General features: G+C 38.5%; 1 protein-coding gene across 7 annotated transcripts in view; it reads left to right on the forward strand.

The window, feature by feature from the left end:
• Positions 1-23011, forward strand: part of fam131bb (family with sequence similarity 131 member Bb) — a 38061-nt gene that overhangs the window by 3981 nt on the left and 11069 nt on the right. Inside the window, exons 3-5 of one of the 7 annotated variants that reach the window (XM_038284488.1) lie at positions 14321-14358; positions 21370-21405; positions 21783-21885. In XM_038284488.1, coding sequence (XP_038140416.1) covers positions 14321-14358; positions 21370-21405; positions 21783-21885 — 177 coding nt within the window. The remainder of the gene's footprint in view (positions 1-14320; positions 14359-21369; positions 21406-21782; positions 21886-23011) is intronic. The other 6 variants (XM_038284490.1, XM_038284489.1, XM_038284491.1 and 3 more) reach the window with 6 other exon arrangements.

Raw genomic sequence — 23011 nt, forward strand, 5'->3', positions numbered from 1 at the left:
GTTAGGAGTCCAGGTGTGAACTGAATTCAGCAAAAACAGCAAAAAAGCAAGAACAAAAATCCCATCACAGAAGCCCAGGCTGTCCAGAAAGCTTTATGCAGCTTTTTTCAAAGGAGAGATTCTTTCAGAACAGAGGAGCCCACCCTTATTTTAACTACAACAAATGATGCGACTGAGACACGCTTCTGAAAATCTACTGGTTTGTTCTTATTAAAGAGCAGAGGATGCTTCAAGTAATAATGATTGTTTTAAGGCTGATTAATGTAAATGAGAATTATTTGCATTGTATTGTACTGTTTCCAAAACATGATTCCATTTTGTCTGGGCAGCTTCATAGGTTGTATCCCCCAGTTTTTAATAAATATTCCAAGCACTGTAGTGCACAACAGCGTAGAGTGAATATGTAAACAAAGAGCACTTAAGAGAACAACAATCTGCTGTTAGCAGGCCGCTTAGGTCCCTGATTCTGTTGTGGAGCAAAGGAAACAGCAGTGGTCCTGCCAGTCTACAGGCGTGGCTGTGTTTATCCTGAGTTTGAATGGCTGTAGTGTGCTTTATTGATCGGCATTTTTAACTGCAGTCCATGCTGCAAGGCAAGGACCTTGGCAGAAAACATTAGCACTGAATTTTGTCTGATATGCATGAACAGGAGTAAAGAACAGGGATGTTTCCCCCCCCAGGCCTGAAACTGGTGGGTGAGTGGAGATAGATGAAGTTGGTCAGTCCGTAGACTGCTGGTTGGCGAGACAGTGTGCCTGAGCTGCATGGAGAGATCCAGTGGACTGCGTGAGCTGATACTAGTGCTTCACTCAGGGACCTGGAAGATGGAAGTCCAGCTTTGATAACAAAGGTTCAGGTACCTGTCCATGATGAGCAAGCATGAAGTAACAGTGGAGAGGAAAAACTCCCCATTGGAAAGAAACCTCTGGCAGAACCAGGCTAAACATGGCTGTCTTCTCCCAGACTGGTTGAGATGACACTCTTATAAAGCCTTAGCTACGATGATGGAGGAGGGGCTGGAGATGGGGTGAATCATGATAATCTAAATCGAAATCAGATATAGCACAACCACTGCCTGCACTTTGGGTATCAAACAGAGTTGTGGATTGGAGACCTTTTAAGATGAACTCTGGATGCTGATTGGGCTTTCATGAGTTGTGGTTCAAAGCTGATTAACTTGTGTCGGAGGCGGATGAGGGTACGTAATCAGTTTATTCAGTTGAACTTCCGCCTAGGCTCCATTTCTAATAACAATAAGTCTGGCTAGGGAGTATATCAATTAGCATCTGTTTTTTAAATAGGAACTGCCACGTGGTTAAGTTTAATGTCATTCCCAGAGTTGAAGTGCATTCAGAGATAAATTAAACCCAAGCCATCAGCACTTATTTCAGCTTAGATACTCTTTTACTATCTGCATATTTCACTGACCAGTTATTTGTCTTTCTTATATGTATCTTTTTCCATCAGTGCTGCTGAGATGTTTTATAAAATATGCGACAAACAAGAAGCAGTTTAAGATAAAACTGATCTGAAAGATGTACTGTAGCTGGAATTTGGTTTGATGATCTTTTTTGGGTTCCAGTGACAAATAGCTGTTTGTTTGTTGTTAACACACTAGCTGTTGTGCAACATTTCTTCTTTTGCTTTTTCCACTGTTGCGTGAGGCAGTCTGCATCAGTCCATCATCCCCTCACAAGGTGAAGGCCTTGAGAAGCAGCACACTGGAGCTGTGTGTTTTCATTAAAGTCGTTTGATCAATACAGTAAACCAAGAAGGGTGCATTACGTTAATCATGCTTGTATCTGTCAGATAATCCTCCAGCAGATGAACTCAGCAGTGGTTTAACACGACCCACCAACAATTGCATTTCTGTGATGCAGAGCTTTTAATTCTATTAGAAATCGTACTAAAAAGCCGAACATCAGAAGCATTTTATCTGTCCCTGCTTATCAGTGCTGCACCTGTTACTAAGTTAAACATTCACTCATTGTTAAATTCAGGGTAGTTTGTGCAGCGTGACTGTAGCAAAGAGGCCAGGAGGGTTTAGAATGGTAATGTGAATAAGAGAAGATGTTTAATGGAGTCTTGGATGATTTTCTGTCCTCGCCTTCCTGTCCGGAAACCCACCATTTCTATGAAAGAAATAATGATCTGAAAACTACTTAATCACAGAGGAAAGCCCCTCAGTTATTTGTACATCTGTTGAACAGAGTATTAAATCATTTTTGTAAAGGCTGAGCACAATTGTGTGAAAATAAAGGTGATGTGAACAGATTTAAGCATAGAAAAGCTATTAGATAAAAGAAAAAAGGAAAGACATGTGAATATTTATGTATGTATTTCAATCAGATTATGTGGAGATGTTATGAATTTATTCATTCAAAGTTCATTATTTTCCTGTTCTTTATGGTGTGGAAAGAAATCAGGATTTTATTATGATAGTTCATAATAGCTTACTATATTCATCCTAAGTCTGTTTGCTCATGTGTATTCATGTGTTGATGCATGGACCAGCAAATGACCTCTACTTTACATCTCTCGTGGGACAGCCCGCTTGCTGATATATTTATGCTGCATGTGGGTGTGAATCTAGCAAAAGCACCGCTGCTGTTTTAACAGCTTCTACCATCGCTCCCTTTTGCCGCAGCATTTCAGAAAGGGATTCCCTGCCATTCATTTAAAAAGCCAAACACGCACCTTCGCCATCACACATCCAACCTGGTGTTTAGCATGTGCCGTTTCCAAGTCTGCAAGCAAGCTGGTGAATCTGGCGGGTGGCGTAGGCTAATTGACAGGCTTCTCTCCACGTTGGAAAAGCCTTGTCAGAAAGAGCGTGCTGAGGCTGAATGACTCAGGGAGGTGGTATCCCAGGAGCAAGGCTGGACCCGACGACCCTTAGAGCATGTCGGCATATGTGTACGTGCATTCAAGCAGGGCTCAAGGACTGCATGAGGCATTCACTGCTCCTTAACCAGATAGCACTGTATGTGGGGGGACTGATAAAAATGCATGAGCTTAACAGAGGACTGTACACACCCTTTCACGTGTCATTTTGTGCTTCAGATCAGCAATGAGAGGCTTGTGTGTGGGCACACACTGGCAGGCGTTCTGTAAACACTGTGACTCAGCCACCGAGAGAGTTATGGAGTTTGAAACATAATGCTGTCGATTAGAAATTTCATCTCTACTATTTGATCTGTGCGTAAAAGCATTGTGTGTAAAGTTATATGCATTTGTATGCCTTTGGTGTGGAAGCAGCACTTACCGGCTCTGGAAATCTGCAACCCCATGCCACTTTGAAACCAATTACGAAAAAAGTGGTTAAGTTCCCTTTTTTAATAAGGAAAGAGAATGTAAAATGTTGTGCATCTTACCGTGATCCTTATAAAGTGCCTTGCAAAAAAAACCCCACAAATGACAACAAAACAACAAGAAACTTCAATGTATTTTATTGAGAATGTAACATATCAGCATAAAGTCTCCATTCAGATATGCCAAGAGCTTCTGTGAACCTCAATTTGTTCAATCTTCTCTTTGTTGTTGATTTAAACTCCAGATTTCTAGAACAGGGATGTACCTTGATCTAAACCCTTCCTTTAAATTTCTGGCTGTTGGTTTGGGATCTTTTCTTACCGGAAGGTGAAAATCTAACCCTTTCTCAAAATCAACGATTGTCTGGCTTTATTTTAGCTTTTTTATTCAGCAACAAACTGCAGGTGTAACTCTTCTTTTCATTTGTAACAGCACACATTGCTACTAAAACAACCACCTGTCTGAGTGCCTACATTTCAGTTGTTTAGTTAAAGTAAAAAAAATATGTTTTCAGAAAAGAAAAAAGCTTTGAAAGAGCAAGGTTAAGTCTTGAAAACAGAAAAGCAGATAGCTATATTTTTGTACAGTCTTAGAACAACAGTTTAAATTTAGCTTCTGTAAACAAATACATCAAATTTCTTAAAATGACTCACTTGTCTCTCGCTGTATTGCCAGAGTTTGGTTGTAATTTCTGCTGGAGTAGATGCTTACACAGGAAAAATACCAGCAACTTATATGAGATAGCAACATATTTATTTTGTGAAGCTGTTTGATGCACATAGGTTTAGGACCGCTTAAGAGGCGGACGTTACCCAAATTTACACAGGATTAAGCAATGTCCATGTATCTGTATGGGGTAGGTGGTTGCCTAGTGGTTAGAGCATTGCGCTTGGGTGCCGGAGGTTCTTTCCCAAAGACTCCCACTCTATGTCCCTGAGCAAGACCCTTAACCCCACATTGCTCTCCAGGCGCCGCACAGTGACAGCCAACTGATCTCTAAAGAGGATGGGATAAATACAGAGGTGAATTTCTCCAGTGTAAGTTCAATAATGTTAAATAATCATTATTATCTCCCATCAACTTTCTCCCATCAACTCTGCTCAAACAACAGCATGATACTGCCACCACCATGCTCCATGGTGTGAATGCATGCATTTCATGTAGTGACATTATCTAACCAGTAAAACTTGCACATGTTGCTTTATTTCTACCATTCTGACAAGATTAGTATAGTGCACAACTAATAGCTGTTTTCTTAACAAATCCTCTAACCTGAATTGCACCTATGGTATTACCTGGCTTCTTCTCTACTTTATGCAAAGTTTTACTACATTTTCAGAAAGGACTAAAATATAACATGATGACCTTAGGCTTTGATAGGTGATGTTTACAAACCCCAGCAGCAGACGTTAAAGTTTTAATTAGGCTACTACTTTGTTTAAGAACCTGTATTTTTCTGTTTTTAAGAGTATCATTGATTATCAAAATATTCATAGAATATTTTTATGTCATTGTTGTTTCCTGGAAGGTGGTAAAATCTTTTTGGTAGTCTATTAGATGATGGGTGAGTTTTAGTTTTAGAGCATTCAAGCATCTGTGGGTTTTTTGGCTGTATTCAATAACAAATACATTGCAAAAATAGTATGATGAATATTCCACTACCTTTAATTGTTATTTTAATTCCTTTTGCATTAAATAGTAGAATATTTAGCTTTAAAGTCCCCTTTGCCTCTGCTATTTTGGGTGGATCTGTGTCAGGAACCTCATGATGCTGAATACTGCATGCTGTGGCTCTTCCATAACCACACTTTGCTACAAGAGTCAGGATTGCTGCCCTGAACCATAAACATCTTTCAGTATTTTGGTGGTCTAATGTCATGTTTGAGCGGTTTGGTACCCACATGCTGGTTTGTTTGAGTGGACTGTGTCTTGAGGATTTTTAGCTCAGTTTCATCCACCAATACTCCATCTGTGCTCTGGACCTCAGCTTTGTTTTCGCTGAACTCTCTGCCCCACTAAGTCAGCATCTGCACACAGTGCAGCAAGAGGGCTGCTATCCAAAGTCAGTGCTCCGCCGTGGCAACCAGCCTTACTGCAGCTGTCACGGTAAACAAGCACCAAACCCCCTCTGGTTTTTCCACTGTTGTTGCTGCAGGGCAATTGGAGTAAAAATGACTGATGAAGCTCAAATGTTCCTCACTTCAGTGGGAGCCATCACAGCGCTACAGCTGGAGCTGGAGTTGACAGTGCAGATGCCGAGCAGTTCTTTGTTCGTTATGGACCGTCACATTGCTCCCTTTTTTTTTTCCCTCCCCCTCCCTCATGCTCTTCGCCGGAGCTCCATTCCCCCATGACCGCAGGGGGGGACCCAGCTCTACACTGCTGTATGTGCGGGGGAGGAGGGAGCACGCACCAGGGGAAGAGCTGCGGTCATGTGCTCTCTTGTTGTTTCCTCAAGGAGGGATACTGCCTGCCTCCTTGGAAAAACACATCCTGTGCATCACCTGTCCACAGGCACCAAGAAAGAGAGGGCTTCACCTTGAAATTTTTCAAATTTTTTTGCAAAAAAAACCTCAAACATGCATCGTATCAGAATATTATGTGACAGACCAACACAAAGCTATATATTTTTAAAGTGGGAGGAATGCTTTGGCTTTTAAATAAAAGAATATAAGCTGCTGTGTACTGCTATATTTAAAACTTTGTAGAGTAATCCAGTTCATGTGCTTTAAGTCTTTTATGGTTTGTCAAGTTTGCGCATCAAAAAGCTGTTTTGCGCGTTGTTTTTTAGGAAATGGCCAGGATGAATCAGAACTGATGGAGAGCATCTCTGGACATTGATTTCTAAGCTTTACAACAGTTCAGTCTGCTTTGCTTCATATCATTGCAATATGGTTTTAGCTGAGGTTTATTGTGCAGCTGGGAGGACCATCCCAGTCTCAAGTCTTTTCCAGCCTCTATCAGATTTTCTTCTAGGATCACCTAGTATTTAGGTCCACCCATCTTCCTATTAAGTCTAAACAGCCTCCCTGTTGTTAAAAAGCTTCCCCAGAGCATGACACTGCCACCATCATGTTTCACTGCCAGACGGATTTTGTTCAAGATGATTTGAAGCACAGAGAGCAACATCTGAAAATGGGATTCTTGGCTTTCTTTTACCAATGATTTTCTTCTTGTTGCTCTTTCAAAGTGAGCAGATTTATGAACTGCACAACTGATACTTGCTCCTCCAGGGTTACCATTGGTCTCTTTGCTGCCTCTCTGATTAACACTCTTCCTGGCTGGCCTAATTTAAGGGGATGGACGCATCACGGTTGATTTGCAGTTGTGTCATAGTCTTTCTAATTTCAAGTAAGTGATTGTAGGGTGCTCTGAGAGATGCCCGAAATGTTCAAGTAATGTTTTAGAACATCATTCTGATGTAGACTTCTCAGGCACAGCTTTGTCTGACCTGTTTTCCAATAAACTGATACCTTGGAACAGGGAGAAACTATTCAGGTGGGTGCTGAAGGCAATTGGCTTCACTGGATTTTAATCAGGTTTGTGGATTTAAATTATGTTGTTACATACTTACCCCAGACCACTCAAAGTTAAGAAACCCATTTTTGAAAGCAATCTGTTATTTTCTTCCTTCCTAAGAATAAAGTTCAGTTGTTTGTCACCACAAAATTAATAAGTCTGTGGTTGAAAGTGTAGTTTTAAGGGACGTGAATACTTCTCCAAATTGTGTTGTTCATTCAACCAAAAAAAGGTTTTTGATTTGATCAACAATAGGGCTCGAAATGAAAGATGCTAGAAATCGTTTGTGAAGCCAACACACAGTGATAATTCAGTTGCCATGCAGCTTCTCAGAAGCTGTTTGCTCTGCTGCAGTTCAGAGAACTCTTGGGCCATGTTGTGATTTATGTGCAGAGAGAGTGATTGCTAATTTGCTAATTGGCCGAATAAGGCTGATGGATGGAGGGAGAGGAGAGGCTGTGAAAACTCAAGAGGAGGACAGAAACAGTGGAAGGGAGGGAACAGTGTGAGTGCATAATTAGGAAATATATTCCTGGAAGCTAAATGCATGGATGTTGATGTGTAGTTTGTGTTTGTGGGGCAGAATTGCAACCCAGATGGGTAAAAATCTGGGACACTCTGCCTCGCCCTGGAAATAATGTACATGTATACATGAATGGTCAAAGGTTTACATACATTAATTTAAAATTGAAGCTTTCAAGATTGTATTTATATTGATCTTTTTATATGACGGTATGAATATGTGAGTAAATTAAAAACCACCCAGGAACTAGGTAAGCAAGTTTGAATTAATGATAATTTTCAAGGTTCAACATTGTTATGCAAGCTGTATATACACAATGTTATATAAATAAATGTTAATAAGAAGGGTTGAACCTAAGACAAATCATTTTGATTCTTTTACCAGGCCTCTGGCATCATTTTGACAGAGTTTTTGTGGCAGAAATACTGATTTCAGGCATTGTCTACAAATTTTTCAACATGGCTTAAGTTGGAACTTTGGGCAAGTTTTAGGGAAGTTAAGAAAATGTTTGTGAGCTAATTTTATCCTTTCTACAACTTGTTTTGATTGGAATAATTTTTCTGTTGGGCCACCACCCTCTGCTTGTCAGGGTTTGGTGGAAGTTTGTTGAGGAGCCAAATGCAGAGATGAGGGAGGCAGAGATGAGTACTTTCAGGTTTAATTAAATCAAAAAGACAATAGAAACAAAATCCAATAATACAAAAAAAAAAAACAAAAAAAAAAACAGGGGGTGTGAGGAGAAAAAACACAAGGGGAGCCAAGTAACAACAAGAAACCAGCACAGAAGAACTGCACAGGGAGGGTATATAGGAGATGTGAAAAAGGCTGGTGTAATCAGCTGATGTGGAGCAGGTGTGGATGGAAGTGACAGAAGACTCTTAACTATAACACAAAATGGAAAAAGATCAACAAAAAAGAATAACATAGATAACTCAAATATCAAAGTCCAAAAGGGAAGACGATAACACTGCTTGTAAGTGTGATACAGTGATGGACTGTCGTGAGCTGAGTGGGTGTGGAAATTCCAGCACATAAGTCAGTTTACAGCTGCACACATGGACAGACAAGTTTCAAGGTCACTCAGGCAAAGATTGACCCATCTAGCTCAGTGTTTCAAACCCTGGTCATTAAGGCTCACTACCCTGTATGTCTTGGATGTTTCCCAGCTTTCATGCACCTGACCTCATTAATTGCATAATAACAGGCTTTGCTGAACTGCAATCATCTAAATCAGGTGTGTTGAAGCAGATAGTCTAAAACCTGCAGGTTGAAAAAGACTGAACCAGCTAGATCAACAAGATGCAGGTTCAGGGAAGCTGAACCAATAAAACCTTAACCAACCATAATGGTTGCAGCATCCTACTGCTTTACCAGTGGTACAGGTGGATCTCTTCAAGTGGGTGGAATATAAAAACAGAATACTTTTTATTACATTGCGTTGGAATAGATGTATCTTATGGAACGGTCCCATCTTAAACTCTTTTAAAGTGTAAGGCATATATTTAAGAGGGAAAGATCTGTGCTTTGAATTCAGCCAATTTGCAAAAACTTTGAATCTTATATGACTGTGGGTGTTTTTACAGGTTTAATCTGTATGCCAGATTACACACAGTTGAAGATAACATTCATAGAAGGAAACTTGCAGAATCATTTTTTCTCTCTCTCTGGGTTTTCCCATCTTCTTCCCACAGTTCAGTTTACAATTAGATTAGGTTAACACCTGGTAGGTAGACACCTGCCCCAAGTAGTCTAGTTGTAAAAAAACAACAACAAGGGGGATGGTGTTTTTTTTTTTTGGAAGCATACATAGCCTATTTAATTAACCTAAAGCAACATGAATGGTATGGTTGTTACATGTCAGGTACAACGGTCACTGACCTTGACCAGGGCACCTTACAGTAGAACTGTAGTCAGAACCTGGACTGGCATGGCCATCACTACATAGTAAGGGACAAATGCGGAGGACAGATTTCCCACTGGGGTCAGTTTCATAGTCATGGTAGTTCCATTTCTTTGATTTTATTTTTTTTGCTCAGGCTACTCATAAACTCACAGCTCGCCAAATGTTGAAAGGGCAATATTATTGCCATTACTGTTAATATAGAGTAGAAATTTTACACATTCAGTAATTAAATGTCAAAGGGGATGGTATGGGGGATGGTCATTTAAGAAGGGGGATGATTTTTAAGATTTTTTTAAGAAGGGGGATGCCATCCCCCCTCATCTCCCTTCAACTCGAGTAATGCCTGCCCCCCATTTGACAGGCAAGTGCTAGAAAATGCTTGGATGGAGTATTTTCATTCCACTCTGAAAGAGGAAAGACAAAATTAAGCCCCAAATGAATATGAGAAACTTTACCTTTCAGCAGCCGATATACAACGACAGTACATTATTTCATTTGTTTATTTTTTAACTCTTTACTAGTATGTTATTCTGATACACTTTTCTACACAGTAAATTCCACAGTGTTAAATATGCAGTGTCATTTTAGAGTTATCACAACAACAACTGGAGTAAAATATACACTACGTAGAGTTCTAATTTAACACTAATTCTGAGTGGGACCAAATGTACTGTTAAAGTATTACTTGAACACTTCATTTACTTTGTAAGGTCCACATTTGTGTGACCATTTTTTTTATATCTTTTTGCTGGTTTAAACACTAGAATTTTCCCATTGCGGGACAATAAAGGGATTTTCTATTCTATTCTAAAGTCTGTAGACAAACATGTTTGTAATTCTTCTGTTTGCAAGAAAAGCCCATGTACATTGGTGGCCTTTAAATGTAAATGTGTTTGTAATCATCCAAAACTAAAAAGTAAATGAATGTCTTTATCTCTAACAATTTTACTTTTAGGAACAATTTTTGCTCTCATTTATTAGGTGATAGCACTGAGGCAGACAATACAAAGTAGTAATAGTATAACAGATAACATTTATAAGAAATCCTAATTAAAGCAAAAAATATAATTTAATTGCAAGAAATATTATAGCTCTAATAACGCAAAACAGGTGCAGGAAAAAACCCTGATAAAGATAAAAGGGGTTACCATTTTAAACAACCTAAGCACAAATTTATTTGTAATAAACCAAGACTTTCTCTTATGACGCTGATATAAATAATGGAAATATTGTGAGTTTTTTGTGAGGTCTCTTTTATGACGAAAAGGAATTAAAGATCTAGATCTAGGAATTGTAGGTTTTAATTGCTGCTGGAATATTCAGTGTTCTGATGGATAATATCCTAAAAAGAAAAGCACAGTGGATATATTTTCAGATACAGGATCTGTGCTTAAATTCTCTAAAGGTGTCCTGAGGTAAACTCGGGAAACTCGGGAAAGCAGAACTGGGTTGATGGGGAAATTAGTTTAGTTAACATAGTATAAAACAGAGTCTCTTTGGCTCCAACTGAAAAATTATGATTTAGTATTATTAATCCAAATTTAAAAAGTGTGACATGCCTTAAGCGGAAAATAATATTCCAGAGCATGTGCGCATATGTGACAAAGTGGTCATATTTGTAGTTTGACAGCCCTTTTCTCACAGAAGTAAAGAACCCTGGAATATAATCTGTCCCTCGTCACTTGCCCTTGTAGTGATCTGATGTGACTGAGTTGAATTCAGAGGGTAGGCTGATATCCAAGAGCCCGGCAGAGACAGGCCATAACTGATGTCTCTGAATCATTGGGTCAGTGGGTCACAGGCATCACTGGACATCCACAGATCTGACGACTTGCTGCACCTCTGGAAGCTGCAGAGGATTTGCTCTGAAATGCCAATTGCAGCTGCATGAAACGCGACAGGCTTGGCAGCACAAGTGCAAACAGAGAGACCCGTGGATGGAGCCCCTCTGAGAGTTGCATGCACGCAGAGAACAGACCCTCTGATACAGAGGAGCACCTAGAGACTGAGGCTGTGTTTAAACTCCACTAGGAGCACAGGCTCTCTAATTAAAGCAATGTTTTAATTAGGATTTGGACACCCGAATGAGAAGGGATAATAACATTCATTTATCTAGCAGAGAGCGTGGATTTCAAATGAGTCTCATCTACGACTAAGTGATTCATTCAAGAATAATCTATAAATAAATTCTGTAGTCGATTATGAAAAAAAAACAATCTCAAAAAGCAACAATAGAAACAATATTTGTTAATGAATACAGCCCCAAAATTTCTGGGTTTAGCAGTTTTGCTCATGTTTATGGTAAATCAGTCATGATTTCAAAAATGAAGCTGAATAAGTTAGAACATCTGTTCAGGAGTGGAGCAAATTAATGTCACATTAAACTATTTTAATATTGATGTATAGTTTGTCTCATTCAGAACAGTTATCTATCAAAAAGCGTTCATTGGTTAATTATTTTTTTTTATTTCCATTAAATTAACATCATCACACATTTAATGAAGTGAGGAGATTGTGCATTAGGTCTGCACACTAACAGGATCACCTATAATATGCAGAAGTGCTGGTGAATCTAACAACAGTGATAAACAGGGTTTCTATGCAGTCTTGCAAGGTTTAATAATGTATGCAGTTTTCTTTAAACCATTTAAGGATATTATTTAAAGATTTTTTTTTTTTCTAAATAATAAAACATGTTTAATAAATGTGGTGTTGTTTTATATTTATATATATATATACCGGTATATATATAATATATTTATATATATTAATATAATAGTTCAAACTATGTCTCAACTCAACTCAACTCAACTCAACTCAAACTTTATTTATAAAGCACATTTAAAACAACCGGGGTTGACCAAAGAGGTGTACAGATATCACAGTTGCAGAAAACCAGGTAAAAACTTAAAATCTAAAATAAATAAACACAATTGAATAAAATATATAGAAATAGAATAGAATGAAATAAGTTAAAATAGAAAAAATAAAAATTTTGGGTTTATAGATTTTAAAATTCAAGTTGAAATGAAAATATGGACCAAAAATAAGGTTTGCTCAAAATGTTAAACCTTGCAAAAGCATTTTCTATTTTTAATTTTTTGCAAACTAAAAGTATGTTTGCTTTAAAAAAAAAAAAAAAAAAAAAAAAAAAACTGCTATAGATGACCTGTCCAGAGTTTACTGCACCTCGCCCCTTTACTACAGAAGATACGCAGTAGGCTACACTTGCTCTAACTATGATTCAGTTTGTCTATAAAAGCAAGTGATAATGGCCTCTCCATGTGCCTTTTATGTTGTACGGAGGGTCTGACTTTAAATTTTAACTTGGTCACAAGTTAGAAGACATTTACTGAGGGATGCTAAATAGGTCCAACACAGTTTTAGAGAAATTTAAAGGAGCTTAATTCCAAGATATAAAGGCATTTTTAATGTAACAGCATTTACCATAACCCGGTTTACTAAATTTTAGCTAAATTTAAACTATAATTTAAAGTGCTGTGAAGAATTAAAAGGGACCTGGGTAAAAAAAGAATAATTTCTTAATTATAAGAATTTGATTTATGAGTGGCTCACTTATTACCAGCAGAGTTAAAAAACAGAGTTTAAGAGGGCATTAATAAATTGATGACTGTAGGGAGAGACTCTATTACCAGTCCAAACATGTGTTAAAACTGATGAAAACCATAATTCAGTTTGATACTTTCGATGCATTTTATTTATTTATTTTCTAACAAAATGATGTAATGTAATAAGTTTTCTAAAGGGATTTTAAACTATTTAGGGAAATAAAACTGCCTTTAGCAAATTAATTTTATTAAATGCTACCAGCCTATGATTATAAAAATTCTATGAATCATATTGTGTGTAATCAGTTATGGTTAAGTGGTCCATCTCATGAACCATGTACTTAGAGATATATTAAATTAATGACAGTATAGTTAAAAGTGAGCCCTTTCCCAGATTTATTGAATGGAAAACCTTTCATCCACTTTACAACTGGCTTTTAAATAATTTACAAACTGTTAGCAGCAACAGCTTCATTAAAAACAAGACGGTTAATCATTTAAGTTCTGTAAATGGTACCTTAACTTGGAGAACCAATCCTTGGCCTGTGGTTTAATTGTCCCTCACTTGTGCAACTCCTACCACAGTTAACAGATTTTTGTTTTTATCAGATGTATTAGCACTTTTTCTAGGAATCTTTACAGCATTAACTCGGTTTACCTGGTAAGTACCTCATAGGTCCTATTGGGCTGCATCTAACCTATAAGTTACCTTTTGGGGAGTGGTGGCCAATGTTTACGGCATAGAACTTGGAATCCTGGAGTTCTGAGTTCGAGCCCCACTCCCACAGACTGCCACTCTGGGTCTCTGAGCATAGACCTTTAACCCCACGCTGCTCCCCGGGGTGCCCCACTATGGCAGCCCACTGCTCCCTAAGGGGATGGGTTCAATGCAGAGCTACATTTCTCCAATGTGAGATCAATAAAGTTCAATTATCATTAAGTATATAAATGCATGTTTTGAATGCGATGAGGGAAGCTCTATAAATGTATTTGATCAAGTCCAGTCATTTACTCATTCAAATATACATTCACACATTGATGCAGGTAGGCCATATTGTAACTACAGCTGCTCTGGGGCAGACTCATTGGAACCACATGGCCCTCTGATCACTGACACCAGGCAAAGTAGCTAAAGTGTCTTGCCCAAGGACTCACTGACTGAGAAAGACAAAGCAGGAACTCAAACCAGCAACCTGTTGGTTACCCCTGAGCCACTGCTGCCCCAAATAACAATCCTTGTAAGCACCTGGAAAATATCAGGTTGTGTTTATCTGGAACATGTATGGATTTTTATCTGTTATTCAAGCAATGTGAAAAGTATTATTTCAACATGAGTGTCTTTATTTTTTCTATGGTAATATGGGAATTGTGTGCACTGATGTGTTTTGTTTGTAAAAAATTATATAACGGTCAAATAAAATAAAAAACTAAGATAAAAAACTTACAAATAATTCTTTCTTCTTTTTTGTCTCCCTTTCTGTATTGGGCTCACAGCAGCGGATGGCGTGCCAGTCCAAAAGGATGGGGAGCAAGTAAGTCTTCAGCTGTCCTTCTCATTCAGTCGCCTTGTTGACTCCTTCCCTGGGGGATTGTTGCTGCTCCACCTGAGGAACCAACGCGGCCTTAAAGAGTTTGATTAGCCTCTACGTGATGATTACTCCACCGGCTCTGTGTAGCTCACTGTGCTCATATACTGTTAGTTTTAGACATATCAGTCATGCTATTCACACTTCTCTTGGCTATTTGGGATGGGATGTTGTATATTAACGAACCAACAGCTATTGGTTTGTTAAGATGTGTGATGCTTGCCATCCAATTTGCAAAAGAAAAAAAAAAAAGGGTTTTAAATAATAACAGCAAAGGCATCCCTCCCCATGTCTCCCCAACTTTTACACATCCCTATTGTTTTGTATCCTTTCTCTCCTCTTTCCTCCAACACCTAACCCATGCTAGAGGACACCATTTTGGACTGAAGTGAGGTGCTTCCTACTTTTCTACCAAAAGCGCTGAGGACTGATGCATCATTTATTTACTTGTTATGTCCCAGATTGGCCTTTGGAAAGACAAAAAAATGCAACGTGCACACATACATTTATATACGTGTTGACTGAATATTCAGCATTGGTAAAGCTGCTTCAAGGGGCTTAGCTCTACCACTCCAGTGTGCTGAATCTCTCATCACTTATCCAGAGAAAGAGGGAGAAGAGAATGAAAGGAAGCAGAAGACAAATTGTTGGGATAGTCAGCACATATGCTTGATGGATCTAGCTGTGGTTGGGGAACAGACTGACAAAAAATGTTAGGGTTTGTTAAAAAAGGTCGATTACTTTAGCTTTTATACATTCAGCTCAGCTAGAGCGGCTTGCACGTGTCCATACCACTGGAGCTTTTCCACATGTTGTCATTAAAACGGCAATATCCTCTATTTTAGTGTGTCAACATATATACTAAAACCAAGTAGTTTTTAAGAACATTTTATTTTTTTGTAAAGTAGAATCTGAAAAGTGTGGCTATTTGTGTAAAATAGCTTAAAGTCAGTCAGAATAGGAGAGCGTCTAAAAATAGACAATCATCAGGTCTTACCGCAGATTCTCATTGTAATTTCGGGCTGTGCTTAGTCAAGTGCAAATATCTGAGCCATTCTAACAGATGGATATGCTTCAATCTAAGCCATTCTTTTGAATGCAGAGTCGGTTGTATATTCTGGGTTGTTGTCTTGCTGGAGGATGAACCTCCATCAAGTCTATTTTCCAGGATTGCCCTGTATATATTTCCATTTATATTGCTTTTAAATCTGACCAACTTCCCAGACCAGAGAAGCATCCCCTTAGCGTGACGCTAACACTGTTTCACTGTCAGGGGGGTATACTCATGCTGACGTACACAGTCTTTGCTTCTTTCCACATATAATTTTTGGCATTTTGGTTAAATCTTACTTGTGAAAAACTTGCTTTAACCCTCCTTCCAAATTTCATCCTTTAACCATTTGGCATATTGTTATTGGTTTAATACAGTTTCTTCACTCAATGTTTTGTCATAGACCTCTGAGTCCTTCACAATACATTTGCATTTATCATGAGATCAAATTGCATTTTTTTTTTACTTCTGAAGGAAGTTGATTATACTGTTGTTTAGGAGTTTCAAAGCCGTTTCAATGTAAATGGGCAACACACAAAAATAAATTATATGAAAATATTGATAATTTTCTTCCATTTCAAAATTATGCACTACAAACACATCAAATATTCACACTTTTCTTAATAACCTTGTGCTGAAAGGTTTCTAACATTGCTCCATAAACAGCTCTCAATATTTATTCCTTTATGCCTTTCAGGAGTTCGATTTAGCAAGAATATATACCAGCCTAATTTTGAGTCCATATGTTGAGGTTTTACCTTTCTGGAATTTAGACTCTGACACCTACAGAAACATTCCTCGGTTTTCTTTTTGGTTTCATTCAGGTAGGACAACTTTCCTGAAATGAAACAGAGTTTATAAAGACAGCACAGATTCCATTTTAGTTTTTCCCTCCTCAGTGTTCTGCTCAGTGTCCAGGCTAAATATAATTACTGGCACAGAATGATAATCACTACAATGTAATTATCGCTGAGGATTTTGCACCTTCAAATAATGTGAGCAACATGCTCACTACAAGTGGTTTTCCAGTTCTGTGATTGGTGAATGTTTTAATAAGATCAAAAAAAGACAAACGTTTATTTTTTTTTGCTTATTGGCTTATTTAAAAAAATAAATAAATACTCCATGGCCCTTATTAAGCTCCATATAAGTCAGTGTCCTCACAGCTTCTGCATTTTCCCCTTTGATTAACATGCTCATTTCTTCTGTTTGCACAGATTCACTTGCTCAATTACATTCATACCTTTGTAGTTCCACAGTGTAACCAGTCATTTGATAACATTTGCATGTGAAGTCTGACTCAATTTCAATTAAATTCAGTTTATTCATATAGCACCAATTCACAACACGTATCATGTCAAGGCACAAGTCAAATTGATTCAAAGTTTTCTATCTAAGGAAAACCAGCTGATTGCATCAACTCATTGACTCAAATGCAATCCCTCACACTAAGCATGCTTGTAGCAACAGTGGAGAGGAAAAAACCCTTTTAACAGGAAGAAACCTCCAGCAGAACCAGGCTCAGTGTGAGCGGCCATCTGCCGAGGCCGACTGGGGTTCAAGGAGACAGAAGCAGAGATACAAAAAGCAGCTGTAAAAGCGGCCCCGTCCAGGAAACACACAGCCAGGCAGACAAGCTCCGAGCCAGCTCCCATGCCAGAGGATGAAGAGAGCATATCCAGCCAGTCACAGTCAGAGAAACAGGACTACACTGGAAAACAGGCCGATCTCCAACATCTATAAACAAGGGTGTTGATAGTAGCAGCACAGCTGATATTTCTCTCCACCTCTCATCCTTTGGAAGTTTTTTTAATTGGGGCATATAAGCAGCAGATCAGGGTGGTATTAAAAGGGTTAACATGATCTCCTTACATTTAGATTTAATTGCTGTAAATAGATTTTGATTGCCTTTAGGCATGTGCTAAGTTGGTCCCCACATATGTTGTGGGCATCCCCTGCTTCCCACTGGCAACAGGGAGACAAGTTGGCTTGCTTTTTGCAGACACATTTTTATCTCTCCCTGAAAATGTCTTTCCTGCATTTTAATTGGCTGGAAGGTGGCCCTATGGGGGCTTTCTAAGGTGCCATTTATGTGAAACCTTCTACTCAACCTACTAGCTGTAATATTGTAAACTTGGCTGTATATTCCAAGCTACAGAACCTCTCTTTTTAAAGTGATTATATTTTACCTGTGCAACAGACTTTTGAAATATGAATGCACAACAACGGCAGCAGTTACCCCACCCTCTGCACTGCACCGAAGGAAAGACTGGTAACCTTTCTGTTGATCCTGCAATTCTTCAGTGTGGCACAGAACTCAATGTAAATTAATTCTGCCACGTGAGACTTCTTCTATTATTCTGTGTTGCTGTAAATATCCCATTGTGGTGGGATCTCCCAGAAAGTAAAGGACAGTTTCAGGTTTTTATTCTGAGTTGGGGAAAGTAATTTATTTGAAATATTTCTAAGTTTTTAGGCAGTGCAAATCAGTCTCACTTTTAAGGAACAATGCATCTGGCTTGGAGCTATGGTTATTTAGAAAATACTTCAGAGTGAGAGAGCTGTTATCTCAGCTGCTTTAAAAACACAGTTTTTATGAATAAAATCATGGAAAATTCTACTTAGGATTACTCGGCAATTCACATTGACAAAGCAAAAGCAAAACAACTATTTGATTTAGACTTAGACCACTTTTCTTGACATTTCCATTTCTTTAACAGAAGCAGTGAACAAGTGTAAACATTTGGTCAATTTGTTAGGTTGAAACATAATTCTTTGGATGTCAGGTTCAATGATTATTCAATAGACACAAAGGCAAAGGTTTTAATGCTGAGCTAATCTTTTGTATTTTGCCTCAGATGAGGCACACATGAAAGTTATGTTAAGCATGTTGTGCAATTTACAGAACAGGAGTTGCACAGAACAAGAAAAGATGTGTACACCTAAAGAAATAACTGCTAAATGGAGATAATTGAGTCATATTGTTACAAAACAGATAAAGAACCACTTATGGTTGTTGGTAAATTCTCTCCAACTCTTATATGCTGTAAATAAAAGAAAAGCGTGTTTATGATGGACTGCTTGAGAAAGCTACCAAAGTAATATAATTCAGTTTGCTGTTGTGATGAAACAACACCGATTTATCCCTGTAGATTTTTTCAGCTTGGAAGATTCATATAGGTTAGTGTCCTGTTCCTCTTAAATTCTTTATGATATATTATTACAATATTGCATATTATGGTTATTAAATAAAATCTTTAACTGAGCAGAAAAACAAATGAACAACCAGCAACATTCAAAAGAAAATATTTAAATTGCTTTCAGTAAGATTTAAAATAACAGACACCCTGTTACCCTACATATAAAATGTGAATAGTGTGTTTTGTGGTTTGTATTTGGACTCCAGGGAAGATACTTCATAGAAGCTCCTTTAGCTACAAGTCTTTACCAGCTTTTCACCTATAAAGTCTGATATATGGAGAGCATCTGTGAATATCAATGTATGAAGTCATAAACTAATCAATGACTGGCCACTCTAACACATAATTATACTTTGATCCAGGTTATTTCATTCTAGTCCAGGTAGGAATCTTTGGGTTGTGCTGGAAGTTGAACATCTATCCTCAACAGTTTCTTCTTCCAGGATTACATTTGTTCCCTCTTACATTCTTCCTATTCATTCCAAACCAGTTCCTGCTGAAGAAAGCCTCCCCCACAGCATGATGCTCCCACTTCCATGATTCACTGTGCAGATAATGATCTGGTGCAGTGTTACTTTTGGTCTATGTACTTTTTCCTAATGCCTGTATATTAAGTTTAGCCTCATCAGACCTGAGCACAAGAGAACTGCTTTCATTTAATACTGAATAATACATCGCCTGATGGCTGGTTCTCACACCTGAGCTGTAGATCTCCATTGCTCCCCCAGATTTACTTAGACTAGGGGTGCTCAAGTCCAGTCCTCAAGAGCTACCATCCTGTAACTTTTAGATGCATCTCTTCTCTAACACACCTGAATCTAAGGCCTCAATCCCTCATTTAGCTCAACAGGGGCGTGGTAACGAGCCACTCATTTGATTCAGGTGTGTTAAAAATGGTTGCATCAAAAAGTTGCAGGATAGTAGCCATTGAGGACTGGACTTGAGCACCCCTGACTTAGACCTTTGATGAATGTTCTCCTTTCATGGCCATGTTTTAGTCGGTTTAGGTCTATTTTTCAATTGAATATTGAACTGAATATTGATATGTGAGATGCTCAAGGTTTACAAGATATTTTCTTAGGACTGCTGCTGTCCTTGGTTTTCATTTGTGGTTTCTAAAACATCCTTGAATCCTTCACAGAACATCTGTTTTTATACTGAGAATAAATTACAAGCTTTTCACAGATGAGGCATTGGATGAGTTAAGTGGTAAACGAATAGAGGGAAATGAAAACAAATGCATGCTTCATCTAAGTAAAGCACCATTCTGTATTAATCTATCACACATGTGTCAAACTCAGAAAATCTGACCCATCTCTGCAATTTATCAGGCCTAAAAGAGTCAATGAAGACGTTTTGTGTCATAAAGTAGAGGCATGTTCTTTTAAACTGTAGAAAGTAGCTAAAACTGCAAAATAAATGGGAGTAAAGTTATAACAGCAGAGCAGAGTAAAGAGAATGATGAAATCAAAAGTTTCATTTGACCAGCTGCAGACGGACATTTTGAAGACTTGTTGCTAAAGTGGCTCCAATATAAATCGTTTGACACCACTTCATCTATCACATGAAGTTTTTTTATAAAATATATATTTCCATTTCTGGTTCAAGAGTTGCTCATTTTGCAAGGCAACATATTTCCAGAATTGAAACAGTATCTGAAAAGCACAGCAGTTTACAGCAGTGGGGTCCAAATATGTAGAACGACTGGCTTTAATCCATGTTCAGCAGTTCTGGAGCAAATATCTCATCCATATGAAAATGCAGTTCAAGAGCAAATCTGTGTTACAGTTGTGTTATTACTGCTGCACTGTGTGTGTGTCAGCGCACGTCGACAGTACGGGGAAAATGTTTCAGCTGTAAGGCCACAGGTCCCCCAGACTCAGCTGATAGAGGGAAATAGTGTAGCAGAAACTGCTGCTTATCTGCTTTGTCCTCATCAGCTGAGTCCGTCTCCTCTCTGCACAAACAAATGTGCACACAAACACACACACTCACACCCTTGTTTTTTTCTGCATTCTGTAGTGAGGACCATGTGTTGACTTCCATTGATTTTCAGTCATTTTCAACCCTTTCTAAGTCCTAACCCTAAAACTAACCCTAAAACTAACCATTACTAAATGCATACCTCACCCTAACACCTAACCCAATTGACGCTTTAGTCCTAAACCTAATCAAGCAAAATCCCTTTTCAGGACCAGAAAAATATCCTCACTTTAAAAAAACTGGTCCTCATTGTTATGGTGAAATTGTAAAAATCGTCGTCACTGTGCCTAGACAGATACACATACACACACATGATTTGCATCAACAGATACAGATAAGCACATCACTGACATCTCTCTCAAACACTCACACATAATAGTCTGCTGGCTTTTGGTTTTGGCAGCACATGTAGTGGAAATGGAAGCTCATTTAACCGTTGCGTATTCCCTCTGCTAAACATAACGAAGCAAATAAGAACTGATCCCTTTTTAATCCCCCCCTTTCTCCCTGTCATGGTGGTTCTCTGAAACTCACATGAATCCGTCTCTCCTTTCTTTTTCTGCTCACCTCCTTTAATTTTGTTCTTTTCATCCGCACATCTATTTTTTTTTAACCAACTCGGTGTCTTGCTCCTCCTCAACGCATGTCGATGTTCTGTCACTCTCTCTTACTCTTTGCTGCTCCCTCTTTCCCCCATCCCTCCCTCCTCCCGTTTCTCTTCAGCATGGACGTTCAGAGTTTTCATGGGAAGGAATCAATGTAAGTGTTGTGGCCTCGCTCCTCCATCTATGGCTTCTCTTTCTGTTTGATTTTCATTTAGATCACCCTGTAGCTACAAGTTCTGTCCCTCATGACCCCCTCTCACCTCCTCAGCTTTATAATAGAACCTATGCTTTGCCGTAGTGGTGCACAGTAGTGAGCACAATCAGTTTTTTTAGTTTACTTGGACTGAAGATTTGGGTAATACAGATTTTGTCCTTTGTATTAACCCAACATCTCCATCACCTCTCCTCACCACTCACCTCTCTCTTTATGATACACACCGTGTCGTTGTTTGTCTCTCCCTTCACACCATCCACACTCTCTTTTTGTTCCCCCTTCTTCCTCTTCCATTCCTCTTTCTTCTCTCCCTCCAGCTGTCCATGGAGGACACCACATCAATCCTGCCTCGGCTCAAGAGGAACTCAAATGCCTATGGCATCGGGGCTTTGGCTAAGTCTTCTCTGTCAGGTGTGTCAGGTGTGTGTCTGTGCTGGTTCTGGTAAACGTCCCCATGTTGGCCCCGGCCCCTCAGTGGGCTCAGGGGTTAGCATGGTACCCTTAAATGGGTTCCCCTTATATCACTTCCTCTTCACACTGACACATCTGTCGTCAATGACTCCTAGAAAGGCATTGATGAGTAAATCCAGCATTAAACACACAACCTGGACACGCATTTTATCATCATGCACTTTAATACACTAAGGTAAGATTATCCGGATTTGAGAAGCTTGTAGCAGATTTAATTTTACATTGTAAACATGACAATAAATGACAATAATGCCATCAGTCGCTGATAAAAGTGTCAGGATGATCATAAACTTTATATATACTGTATATATCAATTACATGTAATACTTATATTCATACTTGCTGTCACTAAAGTCTATTTCCTTATAAATAGTTTGACTAAAAATGCAAAAACAATATAGCAATCATATTAACACAGATTCTACATTTATAATAACAGCCTAGAGGGTGGAGTTTAATGGATAAGAAGCATTTAAAATACACTCCTGAACTAAACTCTAAGACCAAGGAGCAAATAGTTTAGCTTTAAAATGCAAAAGGAACAAAATGGCATCATAAAATGAGAGAAAAATGAATTTGAGTCGAACAGGCTTTTGGTCAGCTGAGACGACAACCTTAAAACTGCTTTAATGGCAAATATAAAAAGGCTTTTTGAGCCAACAATTAAAGTTTGTGGAGGATAGCTGGATTATAGCAGATTTTGATGGTAGATATAAAAAAATTAATCTGCTCTGAACCAGAGGATCTGTTGGGGTGTCAGTGAAGATGCTAATAGATTTTCTGCCCAGATTAAATTTCCTTATTGATGCTCAATAACATCAAGACCTGTGGATCAGTAAGGGCAAGACTGGAAGAATAAAGCATTGGTTTTCAAAGGACACACGTCCTCCTAAGCCAAACACTTGTATCTTCTTACTTTGCAAGGCAACTACAAACGTGGGACAAACAAAACAGCCTTTTCTCTTTGCCTTCCTGCATTATTGGAACAGAATAAATAGAAAACTTCTCTAGCTCTGTTGCAGAGATAATACCTCCTGACTGAGGGTTCTTATCTAAAACTGGGGCTTTAAAAAGA

The sequence above is a fragment of the Cyprinodon tularosa genome, unplaced genomic scaffold (assembly GCF_016077235.1).
Source record: "Cyprinodon tularosa strain WSP-4 unplaced genomic scaffold, ASM1607723v1 ctg2, whole genome shotgun sequence".
Classification (NCBI taxonomy): Eukaryota; Metazoa; Chordata; class Actinopteri; order Cyprinodontiformes; family Cyprinodontidae; genus Cyprinodon; species Cyprinodon tularosa.